General features: G+C 46.0%; 1 protein-coding gene across 2 annotated transcripts in view; it reads right to left on the bottom strand.

Annotated features, from left to right (window-relative positions):
- Positions 1-274: 274 nt before the first annotated feature.
- The window catches only part of TSPAN31 (tetraspanin 31), a 29,675-nt gene continuing 15,350 nt past the window's right edge, over positions 275-14,599 (bottom strand). For both annotated transcript variants that reach the window (XM_063119689.1, XM_063119690.1), the window contains exons 5-6: positions 3,800-3,907; positions 275-3,113 (exon numbers count right to left, since the gene is read on the bottom strand). In XM_063119689.1, coding sequence (XP_062975759.1) covers positions 3,039-3,113; positions 3,800-3,907 — 183 coding nt within the window. In that variant the 3' untranslated portion in view covers positions 275-3,038. The remainder of the gene's footprint in view (positions 3,114-3,799; positions 3,908-14,599) is intronic.

Raw genomic sequence — 14,599 nt, 5'->3', positions numbered from 1 at the left:
GCCAATGTCTAAAGACGATCTTATTCATTTATTGCATTTATATAACGCCCCACAGCCGAAGCTCTCTGGGCGGTTTACAAAAGTTATGAGTAGTACAAGAACTGTGTGCACTGAGCTAAATTTCCCTTTACAAAGCACACCATAAAATGTGATTGCGTGATCAGAAAGATTGGTCATATAACTTCTTGCGACAGGGATTCTCCATTACAGTGCAAGCTCACCCTACCCCAATTCCTTTCCCCATGAGACACACAAACTAACAGATACTAGATGCTTGTGTTTGATAAATGTATTTATTCAAATAGCCTGTAACAGAATCACTCCAATCCACAATGGGAGTAGGCTAGGTATACATGATGGGTAGAAGGTTGTAGATCTCAACAAAACCATCTGGTGCTCTGAATGTTTGAGTCTCAAACCTCTTTTCACAAATGTTAAGTCCATTCCACTTTTCTCTTCCCCCATCTACAGGGCAGGGATAGTCTCTAGCAAATATGCAGCACTGAAAGAAATCCACCAAAGGAAGTAACCAGCAAAGCTCTGTCTTGAGTAGGCATCTGTCTAGCCTTCTCCCCTAAGGTAGTAGAGAGGATGACGCCCATTTGTTAATACTATTTGACTATGAGTCAGTTTTTACTTGCTACACGTATATAAAGTGCATGTCAACTTGCTCCAATCAGCCCCTATGGCTAACGTAGTTCAGCACATCCCCTCCCCACAATTTGAATGAAGCTGTAGCCCTAGTCAAAGTGGGAGAGGTGAGTAAAACAGGCCTGTGTAATAGAAAAGGCCCACTACTGCTTAGAGAAAGCAGCACATTGCACTATAGCTTATCAGTACCTTAATACGGAGGATTCCCCCATGTTGCCAGTTGTATGAGGTCACGCTGTCGACTGCATCTTTTAGGAGCTGAGCAGAACACCCCCTAGTAGTCCCAACTGTCTGCAAAAGCTGCCAGCCTACTTCCACCTGCTCTATACTTAGGTGCTTGTTTGCAGAAGGCACCACTGCCCCCACGAGACCTCCCCACAATGGTGCTTGCGGTTGGAACTACCACAAGGTTGCAGTACATAAAAAATCCAATGTTTCTCCGCAAGATTTTCGCCTTTGCTCTTACTTGGCCTTCTGTTCCCTTTATCTCCACATTCTGCTAAGTGCAAGAATTCATTAAGAGGAAGAAGTGGGTACATGCCCTTTCTATGTCAATGGCTAAGAGAACAGACTTCTGCTTTTCATCTGAAGGCACACTACAGAGTCTTCCTTCATCTGGGAGAATCTTTGCTGCCCTTACAGAATTGGCTTGCAGGAAAAGGGGAGCAGTCTTGCTGCAGCACTAGAGCAAGAAATGAAAGCAAAGACATAGTCCTTTGAAAAGCTGCCTCCTGATCATTGTCTTTCCTTTCCCACCACTGTAAACAATTTTTTTTGGGGGGGGAGGGGGAAGCTTTGGGTTTAAATTTGCCCTTGCCCAGTCTCTGGCAAAGATGAACTGTTTCAGTACTCAATCCTTTGCTCTGCTAAAACAGGCAACTATACAAACGCTTCCAGTTTGCTCCAGAAGATGCTTTCCAAGGTGCAGGGATAAGATGACAAGATGCTGTGTTTCAAAAGCAGGCCTTTTGCAGGATGCTGAGATCTCCACTAGCAAGTTAATCCTCCTTTCTTGGACAAGCAACTGGCAACACCCCAGTGTGAATACCCCCACATGACCTCCCTCAACTAACCAAACTGCATCTTTGAAAGGAAAAACAGGTTAAGAGAAAGTAAACACAGTCCTTTCCTAGGCTGCCAGGCTAGAGCATGAGCAAAGAAGGAGCCCCAGAGCAAATCCGCAGTGTTTTGTGCTTAGCAGAATTGTGGCTACAACTTCTGCAGGCCCTCCCTACTGATCTAGAACTAAATGTCTGCATTTCACTGGACTGAGATTAGAAGCATCTGCAGAAAGGTGAGTGGTTGGGCTAGTGCTCAAACAAACAAAAGAAACCTACCCACCTATACGTCCCTCATACATCCTTACACCAAATGGATACAGGGATAGGAGTCTGGACAAGGTGTATCTTCACTGCAAGCAGTTTCAAGCCTATTTCCCTAGCCAAGGAGTTACAGGAATTAGTAGTACCTCAAAGGGACCAGGAATCTTAAGTCTCAGCAGTAGGCCTGACAAGACTATATAGCCCCTGTTGTTCCTTTGGAACAAGTCACAAGAGAAATTTCTTTCAAGCCAGCTTAAAAAATCTGAAAGGTAGACGTGACCTTCGTTACATTATGAGTGATCCAGTTCTCTGGACAGGTTTACACAAGCCCCTGCTTTCCCTTCTGAAAAAGGTGGCCAGTATACATGATTGCAAGTCAGGAATTCAGACAAATTTCAATGTAGGGATTTAAAAACAACAACACAAAAATAAATAAAACACTTATACTTCCAGGTTGAATGTTTGGCTAAAATCTAAACCTTCCCCTAGAGCTGCTTCAATGTGGCACTCGTGCCCTGCTGCGCCTGCACAATTGAGGCCACAGCAAAACACGAAGTGAGAGGGGCAGATCTGTGAAAAGCAGTTATGGCAGAGACATGGTGTCCCTTGCTTATGCATTGGGGCAGCAGAGCACTTTGCCCTGCCAGGATGAAGACTTACTCAAGAGGGGAGCAGCTTTAGAACAAGCCTTTTAAAAAAATAGACATGAATACAACAACCAAAAACACAAGTTTTAAAACCACCAGAATGATTGTAGCTATGAGCAACAATTACGCAAGTGACTCGGCTATAGGTTATCCTACTTGGTACCAACTAACAGCTCCGGTTTGCTTTCAGCAATGGGTCTTCTTTGCCATCTCCCAAAGGCTTCATGTCAAGGATGCAGCCATTGTGCTGCTATTTTATCCAATCAGCCATTTGGCACAATGGCAAAGTCCCCCTTCCCTCACCAGGCCTGCGAGGGATGCCTTGTTTTCAAGTGATGCTAAGGGGATGCCTTGAATAAAGGTCAAGCAGCTAACTAAAGGAGGGCATGGGTGATGGTAGGGGGAAGCGAAAGGTGTTCTATAAAAAGGCACTGGGGTTGGCTCTGGGGTCTTTCTGGTTTCTGTAACGCATGGCAAGCCACACTCCAAGGACCTGAAAGAAAAAGAAAGAGGGCCTCAGTTAGGGGACTTCATCCCAAAGGCAACAGGTTTAATATACTGCATTAATGGAGTATTAACTATGATGGTGATGTGGTTCAAATCAATACCATAATCAAAGCTGAGTTCTGCACGTGGGAGGTGTACCAAGGGAGGATGTAGAATTGCATTGTTAGGATTTTAAGAGAAATTGGAGCAGTTATCCACCTAGGCCAGAGGTAAGCAGTGAGGTGCCCCCAGACACCTTTCTTGGTGCCTACCAAGACACCTTACTCCTCCCAATTATGTTTATATGGCATCTGAGATTGCTTCAAAGCAAAGTGGAAGCCTCTAGCTCCTGCCATCTTAATTTCCCACGAATACCTCTGGACAGATTATCTGGCCTTCATGACTAGCCAGGCCCACCCAAGGCAGCTGTTTTCTCAAATTTCCAAATGTGCCAACAGCCCCAAAAGGTTACCTACTGATCTAGGCTTATGGTTGATTTTTCCTGGCATAGCTCTTTGTTTACTGAATAGCTGTGTAGCAGGCAGAAGTTTAATAGTTACAGCTTACACAGGCCAGTAAAGTCTGTATCTCTTGAAATTCTGCTTCACAGCTGTAAAGGAATAGACTGAAAGAGGAGCCACAACCCTAAGACATACAGTTTCTCCCAATAGTCAGCCTAACATGCACAATTACCTCTGTGAAACTGAAGAAGAGCCCAACTCCTCCAAGGATTTTCAAGGCCTCGCCTGCGTGTTCCATCATCACTTTTCCACAAGTGAAGCATACAGTTGATTTGCATGTCTGCAGGGGGTGAACAAATGCACTGTGACTGATTGTCGCTTGTAGGGAGAAGATCTCAGGCTGGCAGCTACTTTCACTTGCAGCCAGTGGCAGTGACATAGATCAGTGATGCTGCAACAGTCTTGTAACTGGTATACTAGCACCGCCCACCCCCACAAAAGTAGGAGTCCCACATAAGTCTCTGGGGATTGTCCACAGGCAACAGCTTTATTAGTTGTTTTTTTAGAGCAAAGAGATGGAACGGAAAGAATTCACAGGAAATTCTTCATCTGGCTCCAACTAAAATGTAAGATGTGCCAAACATTGGTTCGGCTGTCAATTTTGCCCCTCTTCCCATGCTTCATGTGGACTGTCCCACTATTTATTTTTTAAAAGATGCACCAGGTGCATTTTATCCTTTCACATTGCCTTATATTTTTCTAAACATTTCTGGGTGACATCAGGTATGGGGCAAACCAGTGTTCTGCACAGTCAGCTTCAGCTTCAAAACTTGGGAGAACTTGTTCCCTGCACCCCAAAGCTTGACTCTGAAAAAGAAAAGCTATGTTTGAATGCATTTGAAGCTTCCCAGTCAGCCTCACTGCCCTAAAAGAGCTACTTGTGACTTCATCCATAGATGTTCCAATTTGGCCAGGTTGGTATAGAAAGTCATATTAAATTGTTAAATTTATTAGGGTGGCCCACTGATTCAAGATTTATGATGCAATCCTATGGTCCCTGGGACAGTGTCCCAGGAGCCATAAGATAGATTCTTCTTCGTGGTCTCTATGCATCACACATATGGGCTTTGCGCCTGCGCAGAGACCAGACCGGAACCTTCTATAGCTGAGTGGAACGTTTTTGGCGGGAACCCCTCCCCCACGCTACCGTGCATGTCCATGGGGTTCCCGCCCTTACCTCAGTTCTTCGTCGTCCGCCATTGTGCACAGACCTGTTTAACCGAACCTCTAGCGTTTTTCTTATTAACTTTATTTTCTCTTTTACGATCTTCTTCGTTTTTCGATCTTTTTCTAAGACTCTTCTTACTACTTTTCTTATATTAAAAAATATATATATATATATATATTATTGTAGATATTTTTCCTCAGCGACTTCGGTCGCGTGAGGCCTGTATGGCAGTTGAAGCCCCGTTTACGAAGTGTGTGAAGTGTGGGGCCAGGCTTCCACCTATTGACGGACACTCCCTCTGTGTCCTTTGTTTGTGCTAAGGCCATATCGTTGAGGCCTGCCATCATTGCATGTCGTTTACAAAACAAACGAGGAAAAGCAGAGCTGACAACTTCCCTCCATCTTGGGGGGAAAAAGCTCTCAGAGCCACGGAGGCTCCTACTATGGATAAAACGGCAGTCAGTAAGTCCGTTACCGACAAAACGGCAGCCAGTAAGTCCGTTACCGACAAAACGGCAGCCAGTAAGACCGTTGATGACCGTTGCACTGAGGTGCCTGAGAATTCCAGAGCGGCTAATAGGGCTCAGATACCCCTAACGCCTGGACGGTCACTGGTGAGTTCCGCGGCCAGGAAAATCTCCAAAAAGGCCCGGACTCCCAATCTTCGACGATCGACAAAACGGCAGCCAGTAAGTCCGTTGATGACCGTTGCACTGAGGTGCCTGAATATTCCAGAGCGGCTAATAGGGCTCAGATACCCCTAACGCCTGGACGGTCACTGGTGAGTTCCACGGCCAGGAAAATTTACAAAAAGGCCCGGACTCCCAATCTTCGACGATCGACAAAACGGCAGCCAGTAAGTCCGTTGATGACCGTTGCACTGAGGTGCCTGAATATTCCAGAGCGGCTAATAGGGCTCAGATACCCCTAACGCCTGGACGGTCACTGGCGAGTTCCGCGGCCAGGAAAATCTCCAAAAAAGGCCCGGACTCCCAAATCTTCTTCGGAAATGGAGCGGCGGAACCGGCTAGGAGTCACTCTACTCCTCCTGCCATACCGACCGCTTCGATACCGAGGCCTCCCTCGGTATCGAGATTCCAGCCGCTACCGATGGCTACGGTACCGACACACCCTCCCAATCTATCGGAGGGCGAGTTGCGGGATTCGGTTTCAGCGGCCTCTTTCCGAGAGCCTACCAGGCCGTGAGAGGTTCAAGGACTAATCCCTCTACCGCCTTCACCAAGGCACATTCCAAGGCGTCAATGGGAAGGAGCTTCTCAATACTCTTATCCCCAATCAGTATGTGGCGACTATGAATGGGATCGATATCGCCCACTTCCAGGGTGACCACCAGTACCCTCAAGAAGAGTATTATGCGCACCCTTCGCTTACATCGAGGGTGCGTCATCTACCGCTGCCTCCACCGCCCGCCCACCAATGTCCACGGTGTCGACGCCTCGACACCGTACGCAGCCATCGGCATCGACTGCCGCGGTTACCACGATACCGACGGAGCATGTGTCATCTACCGCTGCCTCCACCGCCCGCCCACCAATGTCCACGGTGTCGACGCCTCGACACCGTACACAGCCATCGGCATCGACTGCCGCGGTTACCACGATACCGACGGAGCATGTATACCTCCAGGTGGTTACAGTATCCTTGCCTGAAGAAAATTATTCATCGGATTCTGAATTGGGGTTGTCGGCTACTCCATCGATGCCTTCACCATAAGATGAGGTTCATGACAACGACCCTTCTTCCCCTTCCGACGATATGGTCAGATCTTCTGACCATATGCTTAGAATGGCTCAGGCATTAGGACTGGTGATCCAGCACCACATGCTTTAAAGCAAATAGCTCAATTATTTTGGAAAACACCGGCTATGACTCAAGCCACATCGTAAAGGCTAGAGACCCTCTATCGAGTCTAACAAGAAAATGTACAGTTTCTGGTCCAACATCCCAAACTTAATTCGATCGTAGGGAGTCGGCTCAAGGCCACTTACAGAAGGCACATTCTGCACCCGTGGACAGAGAGGGCAGAAAGTTGGACCTTACGGGCCGGAGGATTTACTCCTCTGCTTCTTTGGGCATCAGCCTACGAGGCTACCATGGCACGATACCAGCTCTTCCTCTGGGAGAAAATAGGATCACTATGTGAACATCTCCCAGAGGACAAAAAAGAGCGGGCACGAGTCTTCCAAAGTGAAGCTTCAGCCATAGCCAGGCAGCAAGTGTCGACAGCGCGACACCAAGTTGACTGCCATTCCAAGTCGATGATGGGACCCGTGTCCTTGAGGAGACATGCTTGGCTCCGCTCCGCTAATCTGGCTCATGACACCAAAGCCAGGATTGAGAACATGCCTTACGATGGCGAGGGCTTGTTTAATAGCAAGACGGACAAGACCTTGGACTCTATATACAAGGCTTGCACAACAGCCAAGAAAATAAGTTTCTCTGCTCAGCCTGCCCAATACAAGCTGAGACGGTGAACAAGACCGCCTGCTCAACAACAACAGCAGCGGCCCTACTATCAAAGCAACAGAGCAGCAACAACAACAACTCCAGAGTAAGCGGCCATATCAGTCTACATTTCAACAAGACAAGCGTCAGCCTGACTTCACCAAGATGCAGCGAGTTTGACTTCTTTGTCCCACGTCCACCTCCCTTTCCCCATTACCATCAATGGCAGTCAATAACATCAGACTCCTGCGTGCTCACTATCATCAACTCGGGGTATGCCATCGAGCTCGATGTCCTTCCTCCTTCTTCGGGGGTGAAAGTAACGGCGCCATCCCTTCCTCTGCTTCCGGAGGTACAGACCTCTGCTATCGAAGAGAGCCATCTCTCCCGTACCCGCAGAGGAACTCAACCAGGGTTTTTTCTCGCGCTACTTCACGGTCCCGAAGAAATATGAGGTCTTCGGCCGATCATGGACTTAAAGCAGTTAAACAAATTCATCATTCCAAGGAAGTTCCGTATGACAACGGTTACTTTTATTCTGCAGCTCCTACACTTGGACGATTGGCTTCTGGTAGCGGACAGCAGTTGCAAGCTCCAGAACGACATTTCAACCACCCTCAACCTGTTGGACTTGTTGGGTTTGTGGGTCAACGAGGAGAAATCCATCTTGACCCCACATCAGAAGCTCGACTTTATAGGGGTAACCCTATCGTCTCGAGATGGGAGAGCATACCTGCTCTCAGCTAGAGCGAGCACCCTTCAAGATTTATCCATCGCTACTGAGAGCCGCCGAAAGGTTTCGGCATGGACAATTCAGAGGCTATTAGGCTTGATGCAGTCATCAGGTTTGCAAGACTCAGAATGAGAATATTGCAGGCCTGGGTTTTAAGAACTTGCGATCTTCGAAACACTCCTTTGGTAACGATCACGACGGATGCATCGTTGATCAGATGGGGAGCACACTGCGACTCCCTCACAACTCAGGGCCGTTGGCCTCCTTCCCAGAGGGAACATCATATCTACCACCTAGAACTGCTAGCGGTGGAGAATGCAATAAGAACTTTTTCACAATTGATCGAGGGCTGAATCGTCCTGATCGCAACAGACAACACCACAGTAGTGGCGTACATCAACAGACAAGGTGGGACAAGGTCTCATCCTCTGAATCAATTGGCACTCAGGATTTGGAACTGGTGCATAAAGAGAAATACTCACCTGACGGCGACCCATGTAGCGGGCAATGAAAACATCATCGCGGACGCCCTCAGCAGGTCTTTCCACGTCGACCACGAATGGGAGCTCGATACCGAAGTAAGAGACGTTCTCTTTCGGTACTGGAGCCTCCCTGCTGTCGATGTCTTCGCTACCGAAGAAAACGCAGCTTGTTCCAGGTTCTGCAGCAGAGCAGGAAGAGGAAAGCACTCGCTAGGAGATGCTTTCACCAGAACCTGGAAAGGAAATCTTCTTTACATCTTTCCTCTGTTTCCACTGTTGACGAAGGTGCTGGCCAAAATCCAGTCGGACAGGTCGGACTGCATCCTTATCACACCGTGGTGGCCTCGACAGACGTGGTTCTCCCACGCCCTTCGACTGTCGGACAGGAATTACATCAGACTCCCTCCGATACCGACGCTGTTGTCTCGACACCAGGGCAGGGTTCGACACGCAAACCCGTCGACCCTCAAGATGACGGCATGGAGGATATCATCCACTCCTCCTCTCGTATCAAAGATTTAACTGTAGACCATATATTTTTGGCATCACTAAAGCCTTCAACAAGAAAATCTTATGTGGCAAAGTGGCAAAGATTTCAAACTTTTGCCTTGGAAAACGATCAAGCACCTGAATCTTGCCCTTTAGCGTTAATCCTCAAATACCTACTGACACTTTATCAGCAGGGACTCGAACTCACTTCCATCAGAGTTCACTTAGTGGCTATTACGTCTTTCATCGAGGCATGGATGGTTTTACACTTTTTGTGCATCCAACATCGAGGAAATTTTTAAAAAGGTTTTAAAAATATGATACCGACAGTAAAGAGTATCGTTCCACCATGGAGCCTATCAGTGGTGTTACAGGCATTGACAAAGAAGCCCTTCGAGCCCATGGCCTTATCTGACCCTAGGCTTCTAACATTCAAGACTGTCTTTTTAGTAGCCATCACTTCTGCTAGACGTGCAAGTGAGCTTAGAGCTCTCAAGATAGTTGCTCCTTACACTATCTTTCACAAGGATAAGGTTGTGTTACGCACAGACCCTGCCTTCTTGCCTAAGGTAGTGTCAACCTTTCATCTGTCCCAATATATCACTCTACCAGCTTTCTTTCCGAATCCTACATCACCTGTAGAGTCTGCTTTACATACACTTGATGTAAGGAGAACTCTTGCCTTTTACAAGGCTAGGACAGGGAATTTAAAAACAAACAAACAAACAAACAAACAAAAAAACAACAACAAAGCAATTGTTTATTTGTTATGGGGAGCCTTATAAGGGACTCCCTGTTTCATGCCGGCGTCTGTCATGCTGGATTGTAGAGACAATTGAACTTGCCTACTCTATCTCTAAACTAGAGCTGGTGAAACCTGTGACAGCTCATTCTACCAGAGCCGTCGCAACATCTGTGGCTTTCGGCAGAGGTGTTCCTTTGACAGAAGTTTGTAGAGCTGCAACGTGGTCCACTCCATCCACGTTTGTTAGGCACTACAGTTTGGGCACCTGTGCGAGGCAGGACTGCTCATTTGAAGGACAGTGCTCTTGGAGATCTTCAGATGATGCACCAACCCACCTCCAAATATATGTCAGCTTGCTACTCGCCCATATGTGTGATGCATAGAGACCACGAAGAAGAAATGCAGGTTGCTTACCTGTAACTGTAGTTCTTCGAGTGGTCATCTATGCATTCACACAACCCACCCACCATCCCCACTTGGTGGTGTGAGACTTATAAATGACACAGTTATATGTGGAAGGTACTTTATTTTATTTACACTCATGTTTATGGGGGCACAATGTCGGACTCCTGTAAACTGAGGTAAGGGCGGGAACCCCATGGACATGCACGGTAGCGTGGGGGAGGGGTTCCCGCCAAAAACGTTCCACTCAGCTATAGAAGGTTCCGGTCTGGTCTCTGCGCAGGCGCAAAGCCCATATGTGTGAATGCATAGATGACCACTCGAAGAACTACAGTTACAGGTAAGCAACCTGCATTTACATCTCCCGCTCTAAAGATGGAGAGACTGGGCGTCCTTGGAGGAGATCCACATCGGATCTCTCCTCCCGGACCCCATGGAAGCATCCGCACCCATTATTTCTTCGGCATCTGAGAGGAAGAAAAGGAGGCATATTAGGGGGAGGTCCAGGAGAGGCTGTGGATCCAAAGCTCTTCTGCCCCCCACCCCACAAACCAAAGGATGATCTATGCCAGCCCTGGACCTGACTTAGATGAATCCCCTCACATTGGTTTCAATAGGAGGGAATTGGTTAAAAGTCTCAGAAAAAAACTGGACAAGGGGTGGGGGGAAGGAACACAAACACCAGTCCTTTCCTCCTCCTGCCCTGCTGGCCTAAGCCTGGCAGGGCTTTGGGTAGGCTCCAATGTCAGAGCGCTCTTGAGATAAGGGTTAGGATTGCCCTGACTGTTGATTAACCAGTTAAATTAAATGTGCATAGTACTGAAACCTCAGTGTAGCTGCCTCTTCAGGATATTGGACTAATATGATCTACTGCTTATTCTTGAACAGGCCACCTTAAATTCCTTTATTCCTACAAATAGCAGCATAGCTGCTGGCTTAAAAAAACAACATGCAAAGGTATGCACCCCACTGATTCATTGCCAAGAGCAAACATTTTAGTCAACTAAAGCTTTAGCTGGTGAATGCTGTGATTACATCTTACTACTATTTCTGTGCTTTCATATACTTAAGAGTTGGATGCTTCAATAAAATAAATGGATGGGTCCTTTCCAGACCTGACTGGCAATCCAAGAAAAAGGACGGGGATAAACTGGGAGATACACAAGGTACACTTGTGTATTGCACCAAAGTTGTTTGTTGTGGTATGTGCATCTGGATTAATACCTTTCTCCTAATCACAGTCTAGAGACTAGTCTAAAGATACATGATGTAGCTCCAGTGCTAAAGATAAAGAGCAAAACAACAACACCCAAATCTGCACCTGAGCAATATCTTGATTAAGACAAACCAAAGCGCCACGAAAAAGTTAAGTTCTCCCTACCCCTTCATCAGGTTAGATGATAGAAAAAGCAAGGAATAGGAGAAGAAACAAAAGTTGAAAAACCTGATCAGATGTTTATTATTTATTTATGACATTTATATCCTGCCTTTCTTCCTCCAAAGAACCCAAGGCGGCACACATAATCCTCCTCCTCTCTATTTTATCCTCACAACAGCAACCCTGTGAGGTGGGTTGGGCTGAGAGTCTGTGACTGGCCTAAAGTCACCCAGTGGGTTTCCGTGGCTGAGTGGGGACTAGAACCCAGATCTCCCAACTCCCAGTCCGACACTTTAGCCACTACATCACAAATGTTCCTTTCGGAGAGATGCCGTGGCCATCTCTCTGAAAGGGACATTTGCAGATTAAGTAAATCACTGTTGGTGGTGCAGATATTATGTTACACCTAGCAACGGAGTTGCTTCTTTCTCCCAAAATGCATTGCTAAATAGCTTTGGCCATTGGGCAGTATAGAAATGTAACAAAAATAAATGAATGAATAAATAAATAAAATTTGATAACTGCAACACCTGTCACTGACTCATTCAGTCTGCATGCAATTTCAGTTTTTCACACTGTGACTTCCTTCCAAAGGCAATACCCAAGAAACTATGTTTAATATACTGCATTGGTGGAGTATTAACTATGATGATGTGGTTCACATCAATAACACAATCAAAGCCGAGTTCTTCAAATGGAAGGCCACAACACTTGGTCAAACGTTCCATTCCTTCCCTCGTCTCCTGCTTTTTGTACGGCTTAGCCTGATGAAGAGTTCCGAAGAACTCAAAAGCTTGCACATTTGTGGCATTTTGGTTGGCTCTGATAAAGGTATTAGCCAACTGTAGATTTTTGGTGTTTTTCTCATGGACCATAATGGCTATCCTTTTTTAAAAAAAAGAAAGAAAGAAAAGGTGAGTAGGCTTCCTTCTGTTAAGCTTGCCTGGATGGGAGACTTCATAGGAACTCTACATTAGTTGCAATGAGCTCTTCAAAAAATAAATGTGGTGTGAGTAAGAAAAGAAGAAAAATATCATTTATTCTCAAATGCTGTCATTGCTTTGATGTGACTCAGATTTGAACAGCTTGTTGGTAGAAAAGCTTTCTTGCTAGAAGCTGGGAAGAGAGTTGAACCTTTCTTGAAGTAAACAAATAAGTAGCTGCTTGACTTTATACCCAACTCAACGCTCTGTGTCTAAGCACTATTCAGATGCTCAAGAAGCTGATAAATTGGAAAGGCTTGATGGAACCTGGCTTGGGCTGCATTCTTAGCCAATATCTGCATGAGCTAAGGTTGTTGATTGTGAAAGATGTTTCTCTCTGAAACCTGGTGCAAAGGAAAAGATCTACATTTGGAAGCATTATAAGAGTCACTAATCTCTTGGCGTATCTGGGAAACTGATTGCATATAGAGACTGCTTTCGGTTTAGTTAATAATTTGCATTCCGCTCCGAATCAGCCTGGAGATGGGGTGAAAATTTGCTTTCTCCGTTAAAGCTGGGAAGTATGGAAAATCTCGCAGTGCAGGTGAATACACAAATGCAGATAAGTCAAACTTTAAGGCTGTCCTTGGCTATCTTCACACTGACCTTTATATTGCTAAAACTCTGCCCTCTACTACCGCTGTCTATGACAATGTCATTCTCCACATAAAACAGTGGCTGTGAATATTAAACCTCAAGTTCTTCAACGTGGTACCTGTGTACACCAATGGTCTAGGGCCCACTGACACTACACCTTGGTGCCTACTAGGCCACCTGCCCCTCCTAATCTTTATTTTATTCTTTAGATTTGGGGGGGGGGGGGGACGCCTTTCTTTTTTTACATGGGAGACTGGTATACTGCAAAGCAAAAAACCCAGCACCGCCTTTATTACTGAGAATGTCTCTGGGCCACGTGTGGAACTCAAAGGCATTCTTAGAGGAGAAAAACAGGGACAGCTAAGGCCAGGAAAGTTCCTCATGAAAAAGGGAACAGCAAAGGTGGTGAATCAAGGCAAGAGGCACCCGCAGAGATAGATGTAACAAGCAAGAGAACAAAGCAAAAGATCTTGCAGCAACACAGTGGGTCCGTTCAGAAGACACTTTAAACCCTACTCGTTAAGGCTTTTGGTTAAGCAGCAGGGATTAAGGTGCCTTGTGCAAAGCGTTTTGCTAAACCCTGTTCACTCGCTAACAACAATCGGACTGTCTGCAGCAGGGTTAGCGGCTCTAACCATGGTTTAAAGTATTGTGTGCGACAGCACAGCTTGTGGTTAGTGCCTAACCCCAAAGAACCACAGTTTCGCTAACCACAGTCCCTGAAGTGTCATCTTGAATGAGCCCAATATCAGAGGAGACCCAAAAAAGTAGCAAGGAGCAAGATTATATAAAAGTTTAGAAGTAAGTAAAGTGTTTAAACTGAACATAATACTTATTTATATAGTGCCATAAGTGTACATGGTATTTTACTCAAGAGTAATAAATAGAAAGGCAGCGAAGGAAATGTATACAGAGGACAAATGTAGCAGCAGCCAGAATAGATCACATGGGTCACAGTCTTCCAAAAAGAGACTACAGAACCAAAGAGAGATTGTGGAAGTTAATAAATCACAGCTAATCACACAGGATTAACATTTGGATAGGAATCTGGGTTGGGGGAAGGGGAAAGATGACTAAATTGTAGCAAGAACAAGCACTGATGTACTAACTGTGGATTTCACTGAACCCTGAAGTTTCTTGGTAGTTTAACCAGAAACTCAGTAATCATAGTATTAATCAATCTTCCCTAAAATGCACAGCCTCAGAGATGAATGCATCTCTGAGGTTGTGGGCAGAAAGGGGATCTCCAGATATTTTGTACTTCAATTCCCAGGATTCTTGATCCTAGGCAATGCTGGCATGGGCTTCCTCACATTGAAGTCCAAAAATATCTGGAGAGCTTCCATCAATTGTTTCTCAACCTCACCAGTTTGCCTTTTGTGAAATGGGTGTTTTGTGCTTTGTGGGGGCAAAAATGTGATTTGGGGTTTGGGGTTCAGACACAAACTTGGCTTTGTACTCTATTTCTTGGAGAAGTTACAGGCCCTTTGCTGACTAGCCAGCTCCCCATAGCAGCCATTTTGTGGCAA

The sequence above is a fragment of the Elgaria multicarinata genome, chromosome 3 (genome assembly GCF_023053635.1).
Source record: "Elgaria multicarinata webbii isolate HBS135686 ecotype San Diego chromosome 3, rElgMul1.1.pri, whole genome shotgun sequence".
NCBI classification, from domain to species: Eukaryota; Metazoa; Chordata; class Lepidosauria; order Squamata; family Anguidae; genus Elgaria; species Elgaria multicarinata.
This window is presented reverse-complemented; position numbering and strand designations above follow the sequence as displayed.